Source organism: Notothenia rossii, assembly GCF_949606895.1.
Source record: "Notothenia rossii genome assembly, chromosome: 2".
Lineage (NCBI taxonomy): Eukaryota > Metazoa > Chordata > Actinopteri > Perciformes > Nototheniidae > Notothenia > Notothenia rossii.
In genome coordinates this window covers 90,809,471-90,822,158 of record NC_136904.1, presented here as the reverse complement: position 1 = coordinate 90,822,158, position 12,688 = coordinate 90,809,471, and the positions used below count along the sequence as shown (strand labels likewise).

Here is a 12,688-nt window from a genome sequence, read left to right as displayed (position 1 = left end):
CGGTAGAATTCTGATCAGGCATTAGCTCCGCCTCCTCTTTTTTTTTTTTTTTAAGCTAAGGATCCAAAATCCCCGTTTCTCTAACAGGGCTAAAACTGAGGGATATGAGGGATGTCTAAAATGCATGATCTGTTTGTATTTTGATAAAAACACATCATAGACATGTTTATAAATATTTGTATATATCTGAGACCCATAATATATGCCTAAAAATAGCATGATAGGTGCACTTTAAGAAAATGAATTGCATACATAGGCACCTAAACCAAGGACTTCCCCAAAGCATAATTAAACAAACAATTTTGCCATTTTAACATTTCTAGAGTAATTGAGACTGTTGGTTTAAACAGTCAGTTGGCGTTATCCTGCAGTTTCAGTGGGTTAATAATTGAAATGCTAATGATATTAATTGGTATAATTAAGCAATAGCTCACGATAGGCCGTGGTATATGCTCATTATATCACAGCTAAGCGGCGTGGTTCGGCCCGACGCGAAGCCACTTTGGGCGTGGTCACTTGTATAGGTTGAGGTTGTTCGAGGCTGTTGCTTGGCGTGGCGAGAATATTGCTCCACTTTCTCCAGTCCCCGAGATTGGGCTTCCAGTAGCTCTGGAGAGAGCTTTCGCACCTGTGGCCACTAACGGTCATAATTTCTCTGCTTTGTTTCAAGACCCGCATCAGAAAGCTTTTGAATGGTGTTACTTTTCCAGTTGGTCTACCTGCTCTTCACGTAGCTCTGCATGTCGTAGTTTAGGTGCTTTTTTTTCTGGAGATCGGCACTGCTCAATCCACTCCTCCATACTATAGTAAGACCCCCCCGGAGGTCGAAGTTAATCTTAAATGTTACCATTTTATGCTTTGTAAGTTTGTTTCGTAACGGAAGAAATTTAAATATATTTATAAAACTGATAAGTCAAATCAAGCAATCTGATTGGTCGATAGCGTTTTTGCGGACCTCTTTGATTACAGATTTGAAAACATCGTTGTTTGCTTTAAAAGTAGCACAATTCATTATATTAAACCTTCAAAAGTATCTAGATATCCCTGCCCTAATGCCAAAGGAACTAAACACTGAATATGTTTTGCCGTTTGATGTCTATGTCTGGACCGCTGCGTAAAAAGGAGGGCTTCTGCCCCGTTACTTCTCCGCTGCTTTCTTGTTCCAGGCAGTTTGCTTTTCAGCCCAACGGTATACTGTTTTTCTCAGACGCGGAGGGATACTGACTTGTTGTGAAAAGTAACTTACAATTCTACCCGTGGTATACGCTCAGTATATCACGGCTAAGAACCAATCAGATTGCTTGACTTGACTTGTCCGTTTTATAAAAATGCCTTGAACCCATCTTTCAAAAGTATTAATGCTAAGACATTAGAAATAGAATAGAATATTTTGTCCAAATATATTTTTCATTAAAGGTAGGGTAGGTAATTCACTTCAGATACACTTTTTGTTATATTCCATGGAATGCTCTTAACCTATAGCAATGAATACATTAAATGCTTTGACAATAAATACATTAAAAAATGTCATATGTGGAAGCCGTAGTACTGTAAAAAGCACGACCAATCATCTGAGCCGGCCCGGCTAAAATAACTGGATGGCCTACCTGCCTGTCAGCCTTCCATCTGTGCACAAACTTATCTCGTGCCCTCATTGGTCATGTGCGTGTTCGTGTGTGTTGGGGGAGGGGCTCTGTGAGGAAGTCTGAAGGAAGAGGCAGATTTTTTTTCTTCTGCATGCTTTCAAATTCTAGCGCACTCGAGCTGCTTTCTCCATTCTTACCTACCCTACCTTCAAGTTTCATAGTTTGTTTGCAGCCAGAAGCACACGCACCAATGTTGTAGAAAGTGTGATGAGATTTCTAACCTCTCTGTTCCTCTCTCTCTCCACAGGAGGCGGGCTTCATCAATTTCATGCGCAGCCTCCGAGGACGTGACCAGGTGAAGAGGAAGGAGGAGCTCTGAGAGGGGTGGGGGGGGGGGAGCAGGGAGGGGGAGTTGCACTGCAAAGTTTGTCATTGCACTGTGACCCTTGACCCTGACAGGGGCCCAATCAGCACTAACGTGGGAGACTTGATGACCTCAGCTATTTTTTGATACCGTAGTGATCACGTTTGTAATAAATCCAACAGAGAACCTGCAGTGAGCGAGACTCGAGACCTCCTTTTTCACGGAGGGGCGGGAAATACACGGGCACATTTTTTTATTTTATTTTTTTCCCCAAACACTGTGACTACATATGTGAAAAACTACACCTTATACTTTATCTATGCAATACTGGTGGTGGGCATCAAGAGTAAAAGGTGGAGACTGCACAGTCCCATCTACCCCCCTCTGTCTCTAGAAATAGAAACGCACCCGTTTTGTTCCAAGATTTCCATGTGTCACGTCCAGAACCATCCAGAATATTGCTTTATCGTAGATTAGACGATAAATAACTGCTTTTAACACCTAAGAAAAGCACATGTTGGACGGTGAAATGTGCTGTTGTAGTGAAAAGGCACTGTAGCTATGAAGTAGTTTTAAATCTTAGCCAAAGGATCAATACTCTGAATGGTTCCAGGCTTTTGTTTGGCTTTTTAATTTTGTTTTTCTAAAAACTGTGGCCTTAAATATATACAAAAAGCAAATTGAAAAAATGCTGGATTTGCAGAAAGATCAAACGAAGGGGATCAGACGCCTGGTGCCGTGACGTTCCTTCAGGTTATGGACCGGAGAAGAAAAGAACAAGAACATGAAAAGCCAAATATTCGTGTGTCCTTTATTTCCATGGTTTCCAAATGTTGTGAGGGATTCAGCGAGGCTTATTTACACACAATATGTGTCTAAAGATAGCATGTTAATGGTAAACAGTCCAGCACATGAATCTTCCACAGAAATAATAATCATGGACTCTCACAATGCTCTCTGCATTCAGGGAGACGCTGGAATAATTCAGACCTCTGGTTTACACTTTGGGCATTCAGGGTTTTGTTGTTTTTTATTTTTAAAGGTACATGTCTGTTTTATTCCCACGCTTTTCTGACACTTTCTGCAGAACTGAACAACGCCAAAATGACAATTCGGATCTGTGTTATCCTACAGTCCCTCGGCTTGAAATGCCTCGCCTTCAGTTAGCTGGGCCGTGCTTAACATCGTGATTCAATGGATGAATTTGTTCTACATCCCAGGATTATTAAAGTCTCCAGACCCCCACCCACTTTGGCAGCATAACACCATCATCATTACTTTTGTGGCAATGTTTGTTGTGTGTTTTCAACCCCCACGCTTCGGCCACTATAAATATTTAATCTGTTGCTGAACTTGTGTTTTATTATTCAAGACTCTCGGTTTCTTTCATTATGAATAAGGTTCTCAGGGATAGCGAAACACAATTAAAGGGAACTAGTTTGTTTCTAATTTTGCATTCCAGCTGAATAACGTCGAGCCCACCAAATTAAATATTGGTTACATTTGTACCCCGAGTTACTATGACAACATGTTGGAGAAGACATATTTGCAGTAGATGTTACTGAACCAGTTCATTTTCATGGTGATTTTTAATGAACTGTTTAAATGTTCTGGCTGGCACCAAACACTCCTCTGTGTTCAGTGTGACTATTATTAATATTTCATGGTATGTTGGAGCATTTCGTAAGAGCGCTTCACCCAGTTTGGTGTTAACATGTTGATATCATTAGCTGTTCATTCTCCTCTGGAGGGAAACATCATTTCCTTTGTTTGCTGTTTTTGTTAAGGAGCCTCTGTCCCACATTGGTGGAATAATAGAAAGACCCAAAGTGACCCATGTTTTGTGGGAATTTATCCCAATAATGCCAAGAAGTCATTGTTTCCTTTGTTGATTGTCTGTGCCCAGTCGTATGTACAATGTTTCCCCTTCCAGTAAGGACCTTGCGAGATAAAAAACAATAAAGTAAAACATTTCCAAAATACTTGTCCGTTGTTTTTCTACAACATTCACATTGTTAGTTTTCTTAGGGGTGTTGTGCTAATGGTTATTATGTGTACAACTGTTGGATCAGTTGGCATGAAATGAGGCACACATTCATGTTTCTAACTTCATGAAATGTAGCGACTGATTGTCCTTGAGGTCAACAATTTAGTTATTCCAGTACTTTGTTTTGAACCTGCAGAAATAACGGCCTCCCCTCAGCCTCAGCTTTACTTTGTGATGATTGCGAATTCAATGTTTGCTATGATAGTGAACATGGTTTCCATCAGTAGGTCGATGTCATTACAAACTCATTTGCACGCAACATTTAGCGCTCTGTCTTTTAACCCCTTCTCTTACGCTCTTTTGCGTATCTACTGGGGACAGTTTAGAAATATCCATCATCCTAAAAATGTCCAAACAAACTGTTCAAGTCCGTTCACATTTATTTTCCCCATGAACTAGTCTTTACACACGGCCAGAGCCCATGCTGTGTTCCCGTTAGTGTTGACTTTTTCCCTTTTTCTTCACTGGGGAAAGTTTAGCCATCATGAATCCAAAATATATTTAAAAAATGTGTATTCAAAAAGTATCCACAGTGTTTTCTGATGGATGAAGACAAGTGTTTGTTGTCCACAGCTGACGTTAAATGGACTTCTTTCTGCAGATTGATATGACTACATTTCAGTCAGACAACTCACGTGTTTCTTTAACATGTTTATTAGAAGCAGCATATAGTTGAGCCAGCGTCTAGGCTCGGGCATCATCACTCCACAGATAGCACGATGAGTGATGATTAAATAACTAACCCCCAAAGCCTACAGTTGGAAGCTGGGGTGGTGGTGGGACAGTCAAGCAGCAGCCACGTGGAAGTAGCAGACACATGGAAGTAGCTGCAGCAATAGCAGCAGCAAGCAATGCATAGAGAGATACCTGGCAGGTTAAATAGAGCGGTGTAGTGACCACTTATTAATACACTGGGTTACATAATTCACACATGGAACTACAGTTGGGTTATTGTTTCCGCACGGACATGTATGTGGTTTACTATATTGTGTGCCCTCTTAGTTTCTCGCTCTCTTCTTCCCGGGCTGCAACCGGACAACATGACCTTTTCTGCTCCGCAATAAAGTTCACTTTTGCACCTCCATTGCACCGCCTCCGACTCCCTATCTCTCGGCACTACAGCGGCATATTAGGAGACTGTTTGGTTGGTTGTAGAGTGGCAAGGGGCGTTATGTATGAATGCAGCATTGTGCTCGAGTTGACTGCCTGAACTAGCTCGCAGACTTCGCCCCATATAGTCCATTGATCCCCCATAGCAACGGTCTATCATCGAAAATGAACAACCTCTGAATGTCCAAATTGACCAATCAATCAGAACCGAGAACTCCACTAAGCAGTGTAATACTGTAAGTGGCAAGTTGCACAAAAACTTCTTGAGGCTTTAAAGAATCCCTTCAAAAGGAATGCTTTTAGCGCATTGAAATATATTTTACAGCAGTGATATTCCTCAGACGAAAGTTGAAAAGAAATGCCACAACTCTTCATAGCAAACATAGACACTAGACAGACAATAACAATAATAATAGTCTCTCTGAATCTACCCGAGTAGTCCTGACAGGATATCCACAGCCTGACAATAGGTTTAAAGTTATTTTAGCACCAGGCATCGCTGCTGGCTCAGTGAAATAAATGGAAGTCGACCTTGCCGGTCGGCTGACGGCCAGGGTTTTCTTTCTGAGTTTTTGTCTCAGAAAGAAAACAAATGGACCACTCAGCAGATCTGACACTGATGGCTTTATTATGAGAAATCGCACCGGACCTCAAAGGGACCCCGCTCACATTGACGTCAGAGAAAAGATCTTGCCATTACTCCACGTTTGCAAACTCACTTTGACGAGCATCTTCTAATCTAAATCGTTGCTTTTAGGATCAAAGTTGTGGGGAACGTGTGTAAGACTTGCTCCTGTGATCAAATGTTTCATAATTAGGATTGTATTGTCATTATCAATGTCAGGGAATAATTTCCATAGATATTTACCTTTTGCCCTCTGACGCAGATCATGGCCAGCCTTGGGCAGCATGCTATCTCCCTTAAGGAGGGGCTGCCCTAGCATTTTGTTGTTGTTACCAGTTTGTGACCGGGCAACTCTCGGTCAGAGATAGTTATTGGTTGTGGGACACCTGGAACACATCCTTCTCGGGGTGTAGATGACCCCGAGCCATAAGCGACGGCAAATGTGATTCAGTGTCCTCAGCTGTTTAGTCTATCTATTGAAGAATGTTGATTATTACACTCTGAACTATTAAAACCTCGAGCTACAGGACAGGAGGGTGCTTCAGAGTTGATTGTGGCACCTCAACCGTGTGGTCAGATCGTGGCCCGTGACATGTCGTGTGAATTCTCCGGCCGAAGCTCCAAATAAACCGTCAGCGTTTGCCATCAAAGCTCCAGCTCTCCTCGTGTCTCTCTGAGTCCTGACTCCAATTGCTTCAGAAGTTTCCCCCACAATCAAGATGCATTTTCAGTCTACTGGTAGTTACAGTTAGTTTTGATCTGGAGTAAAAAAATATGCGTAAGCAGCCAGTAGACACGTGAAACTGATTTGGGTATTAGTGTTCCCCAAAAGATATTTAATAGTGTTTTAATTTCTTTGGATTCATGACCGTTTTAGTCTGACCACCCTGAGAACAAACCTAATTGTCATTGTCAGTATTTTCCTAAACCTGTCTAACACTGTTAATTTTATTTGTCAAGTGAGACTTATAATTACTTTATACTTACTTACTAAAAAAAGATAACATTTACTTTGTTTGCGCACTTTTCTAAAGTATTCTATGTTTTTATTACACAGCTTAGTTGAATACTCGATTCTTATTGGTCAATTTGGACGTTCCAGAAGTTGTTGATTTTTGCTAACAGACCGTTACTATGAAGAACATATCGTTGTGAAGGAGGATCAAGTGAAGTCATATCAATCCAGTCATTTTAACATTAGCTTTCTCCGTCAGAAAACACCGTGAATAACTTCTTGAATATACATTTTTATATTTGTGGAGAGCACCAAACGTTTGGATTCATGATGGCTAGTAGTAACGAAAGAGGTTAAAAGACGCTTGACTTCAGGAGGATCAAGGGACTATTGGCAGTCATATCAATCCGCAGAAAGAACTCCGGTCAATTCAACGTCAGCTGTCATAGCTTTCTCCGTCAGAAAACACCATGGATACGTTTTTGAATAGCGCTAAACTGTCCCTAGTAATAAGGAAAGAGGTTAAAAGACGCTGGAAGCCAGAGAAATCCACAGAAAAAGACGGACAAGAAGTAAACACTTACAGGAACACGTAGTGGAACGGACTATGTTTTCTTAGCGAGTGCAATACGATCATTCATAAATCAATGAAATTACTTTTTTTCATGGTACTTTTGTGTGTCTGGTTTAGTATTGTATTCTCTCTCTTATTTCTTTATATGTTATCCTGTGTATTCTATAGGGCTCTCTCTAGATGTGCTGCGGAGGAGGAGGAGGAGGAGGAGTGACTTTGAGACCTGAGAGTTTTCAGTCTCCAGGTCATGCAGCAGGTCTGCAGAGATAAAGTGTTGTTGGGATGCATGCAGTGCCGGCTGATTAATGATACAAACAGCCTCTCAATCCCCATTTGCTTTTGGAGGATTTTCAAAGGGGTTGAATAACTTTCCCCTGATTTGCATTGCTTTTTTCTTGGGGTTTTTTGGAGGGGGAGGAACAAGCTTTTTTAAACTTGTGCAGTGTGAGCTTAAGGAATGGAGGGCACAGCGTTGTTTATACAAAGTCAAGGCCTGGTCAGATTCAAGTACCCTTAACAGAAACCATTTTCCCTTTATGGATAATTGTGTTTTGGGCCATTCAGGATTTTATTTCCGTGGCGTCAACCTGCACCCTCCACCTGACCTCTGCTTCTTCACATCATCATTATGTTGTTGATGTGTCTCGTATAAAAGCCTCCAAATGACCTCTTGTTTTTTTATTAAAAGCTTGTTTTGTTGATTTGAACTTCTATTAACCCTATATAGGCTACGCTTGTTCTTTATGGTCATTTCTGCTTTTCTGTATGCCAGTGCTGTGAGAAATTGGGTGAAACACCAGACGTCAATGAAATAAAGAGACCTCTGCTTCGTGAGGCAGTAATCAAAATTATTTGCATCCTTTCCGGAAAGATCCATATGTTCACTCTCTTAGCTATCCAATCCAGCTGTCAATCAACACTGTGCCGAACAACGTCCCTTTTACGATATTGCTGATAGAAATCTGAAAATTAAAGCTTAGGAAATCAATCAATAACTGTACCATGAAAATGTCAAATGTCTACAATTGATCGATTTAAAGCCTTTGAATGAAAAGCTTCCACTAACATAAAACAATACTTGTCTCTGCAAATAGATGCAAGCTAGATTTACAGAAAACCATACGACGTTAATATATGACTGTTGTTTGACTTTGTGAGTATCTCTGATGAAAACGACCTTTAAGATAATGATCAAATGCTTTCTATTCATTGAATGTCATTATGCAGCCCACATCTCTACGCCCTGAAGGCAACACAACCTACATTTAAATGTAATCTGCGGTACACAGCATCATTCACATCATTGACAGCACCATCCATATTTTAATTTGTAAAGGTTCCATGTCATGCTTTTCCGGTTATTACCCGTCCCCTTGTTTGTTATGAAGGTTTTTCTGCATGTAAACGGTCCGCAGAGTCACCAACTCTCAAAGTACACCCTGTAGGGAGTAAAACTCTAACACAGAAAATACCTGTCTATGCTGCCCCAGAACGCCTCGTTGGACATTTCTCTTTTTCCATTTGTTTCTTCCGGGAACCGCATGACGTCATGCTAACAGGGAGTCCCATTGACTTGCATAGAGCTCCCTGAACGCTGGTAATAGACGAGTTGGGATGGTGGAGAAATGCTCTCCGCAGACCCATTCCCACAGCGTTATAAACCTTTTTCTTACTCAATATCAAGCCACACTTATTGTTTTTACTTCGGCTGTGAGCGTTTGTGTGTGCAGGATGAGTTTTGCGCTGTCTCGCTGTATCACCGGCACGGAAACCACACCAGTAAGCCAGCTCACTGAGCAGCGAGCCTCGCAACGTCCCGACCAATCAGAGCTCACTGGGCTCACAGGGAGGGGGTGGGGGGGGGCAGGAGCTCCAACAAGCCGTTTAGGACAGAGAGTGAATACACATACTTTACAGAGATGCTGTATGAGAAACCAATGTGAGTTTGGAAAATTGCACAAATTCTAGTAGACCTCAACAATGGAATTATTATCAGTAGAAATGGCCATGGCATGGGCCCTTTAAGTTTATTAGAGAATAACCCTTGGAGATGCGTTTCAAGGAAGTCCTCAGCACAAACATGGAAGTCACCAAACATTGAAGCACTTAGATAATACATACTTTCAAAACAAACCAATTAAGGCAAACAGATCACCAAGGTAATGCACATAAAGAAATACATATAAGGTCTCTCCTACCGTCCCTTACCACACCATAAAATAACATGTCAAAGTAGTGTTTGTATACACTTAATATAAAGACAATTACAAACAATAACAAGTATGTTAGGTAAGAAATATAGAAGTCATGAGAAAAATGATTTTTTAGGCAAAAGACTTCAGTCTGATGGTGCCTTGACTAAAAGCAAGTCTCCGTCAATGCAAGAATTTAAATATGATCATCTAAAAAAAATTATACAGCACCTGTTAACATTACAGGCTCCTTGAACGCTTTCTGTGTTCACTTTTGTTTTTAAAATACTTTGTTTTTTCTACCATGGTGCACTCATTTGTTTACTCTTCTTAATAAAGTGTGCTTGCCTTCTGATTTAATATATCTAAGTATAGCAATATTTAAGTTTCTTTTCATTTGGCTTTTAATCTCCACTCTATCATTGCTGCTGTAATGCTGCACATGTAAATATAGGATTTCAGATTCAGATTCTGTCATATTACTTTCTTGACACTCTCTAGATATGTATCTCCTTCAGGTTAATATGCATATACTGTATTTACTGTTTAAAATAAACACCCCGGCTGCTGCTGTAACACAATACCTCACAGTTTTGGATCTATAACTATTTATCTAATGATTGTCATTCAAGACAGGTCGTCCCTTAACAATCTAATTTGATGTATTTCTGTCAAAATCCTGGAGAGATTCTCCTGCAGCTGTACTTTTTCAGTTGTCATATTCCACAAGAGTTGCTAAGCTCAAAGTTGAAATGTATAATGATGACATGCGGAGAAAGAGACATATTCAGAGCTTTTTGAATGCTTGTGTTTCTGCTCCTCTGAGACTCAGTGAGTGACGGCACTGCCTCTCCACACCTGACACTCTGCACTGAACACTCGCTGAGACCTGTGGCTATTCATCAAGCTGTCAGCAGCAGCAGACATCCATCATATACACAACACACACACACACACACACACACACACACACACACACACACACACACACACACACACACACACACACACACACACACACACACACACACACACACACACACACACACACACACACACACACACACACACACACACACACACACACACACACACACACACACACACACACACACACACACACACACACACACACACACTTTTGAGCTACAGGGAGATTGTATGGGCATGTATGAAAGATGAGGCCACTAACCATCCCTGTTTTGTTTTTTCTTCTCGCCACAGATGCTTTTCTTCCATATTCAAAAGAGAAACGTATGAAAATAGCAGGAGAACAAGCTGATGTCAGTAGATGGCCTAGTTCAGGTCTGTGTGGAGCACACATGCTCTGCAGGCTCTGGGTACTCATTATTCATACTTTATGTTATTTTAATTTTAACATGAAAAAAATGTTGGTCTCAGATGCTTCGGAGAGCGGCTCATTTGTTGCCAGCTTTCAGTGGGAAAGTAGCAACTGGAGCAGAGAGAGAGGAAAGAATAAAAAGATAATGAAAATGTAAATTATGAAGAATCTATCATAAAGTTAATGAGCTCATGAATATTAACAAGCTCCGTTATAGAGGGAAATATACTGCGGTAGAAAAGTATTTACTGTGAACCCACCTTGTTGGACCTAACATGTCTAATAGAAGTTTTAATATAATGTATTTTCTACAGTTCATTATCTCTTTTACCAGCGTGCACTGTCTCTCTTGTTCGTGGGTGTTTTGTGTTATGCTGTCCTGTGTGGTAAATACGGAGAGCTTTATGACACTGACTGTGCAATCTCTACAGTTTGAGATGACCTTGAGTTTAATATTATTTTGAGGTTTTTTAATGCTCATATTTCCATTGGCTGTGGGATGTATAATAAAATGTATATATTTGTATTATTTTAATTTAAAATAAATTGTTTTTTATTTATATGTAATCAAAATGTAACAATTAGCATAATAACATAATTACATATTATAATATAACATAACAGTACATAATATAATATAACTTTACTGATCCCCAGAGAGGATATTCAGATGTTACAGCAACACAAAAACATATGTACAAATAGAAAAATAAGTCAATTATACATAATTATGTAAAATATAAGACAATTTAGACAAAGTGGTGGTCATTGTAAGATAAAAAATAGCATTTTTTTTATTCTGCTGTTATAATTTTAATTTCAAAAGAAGAAATGTTCCCTGTAGAAGTTCAAAATATATTATATTATCGAAGTTAAATCTACAAATATAGTAACATGGTTGATGGGTAGGTCCATGTATACAGATCCAGATAGCTTTAGAACTACGGAAGAGGATTAGGGCCACATGGCAATTATTTTTCAAGATGTGATAAAACGTTTAACAGAATTTAGTTCTCACTTTAATCTCAGAATTCAGAAAAAAAAGTAAAATATCTGAGGTAAAAGTCAGAATTATGAGAAAAATAAAAAATATATATATTTTAATTAAATTAAAAAGATGTCTTCAGGAAATCTCAGAACAAAACTTTAGATCAGAATGTTGTTTTAATTCAAATGTGGCATCTTTAAAAAATCAATAATCTGTGATACATGCCCACATTGCCCACATTACCCACAATGCACAGCGAGCAGCCACGTAAACAGACCTGCTAGCTGCTCTGCTCTTTGCTAAATGTAACATCTGCTCTATCATAGATTAGCACAGGATGCAACAATCGTTTAGGTAGGTGTTAAATACTTCACTTAATACCCCACTCTGTCTGACATGTGTTGTTTTTCATTTTAACTTTCTACGGAGTTTAAGGTTCACAGAGGAGCTAGCTGTTAGCTGCTAACGTTAGCTGTAAGGAAACGTTAGTGAAAAAGCTAATGCAGTTAGCCGCTAACAGTGACTAGCTGGCTAACAAGGTCTGGTGTTTGCTAGTTTTATTATTATATACACTGGATGCTTACATTTTAGACAAACTGTTCAACACATGAAACGTGTAGATCGGAGTAGTTTTGAAAACGGGTGTAAACAAAGCTAACGTTGCTTCTTAGCTTCTATGCCATGCTAAGCTATCTAGCATAAACGTATTTTCTCTGTCAAACCGTCGTCGTTTTTAGTTCCTGCTGTTTAAGTTAATTAACCAATTAGTATTACTGAACCATTGAGTCTGCTATGAGGCTGTGATATGTTCATGTTTTGCCACCAGTGTGCTGAAATCTCGTCGTGATGTAGTACCTCTTCTTCCTCCCAACGCCCCTTCATTCAGTCTGTGTTGCTGTCCATGG

General features: G+C 39.9%; 2 protein-coding genes across 4 annotated transcripts in view; one reads left to right on the top strand and one right to left on the bottom strand.

Annotated features, from left to right (window-relative positions):
* pdia5 (protein disulfide isomerase family A, member 5) overlaps positions 1 to 3,930 on the top strand; it is a 95,189-nt gene extending 91,259 nt beyond the window's left edge. For 2 of the 3 annotated variants that reach the window (XM_079666472.1, XM_079666471.1), the window contains exon 17: positions 1,894 to 3,930. In XM_079666472.1, coding sequence (XP_079522598.1) covers positions 1,894 to 1,965 — 72 coding nt within the window. In that variant the 3' untranslated portion in view covers positions 1,966 to 3,930. The remainder of the gene's footprint in view (positions 1 to 1,893) is intronic. The other variant, XR_013805575.1, reaches the window with a different exon arrangement.
* The window catches only part of LOC307029753 (adenylate cyclase type 5-like), a gene marked incomplete at its 3' end in the record, with an annotated part of 223,850 nt that overhangs the window by 193,305 nt on the left and 17,857 nt on the right, over positions 1 to 12,688 (bottom strand). The window lies entirely within an intron of this gene.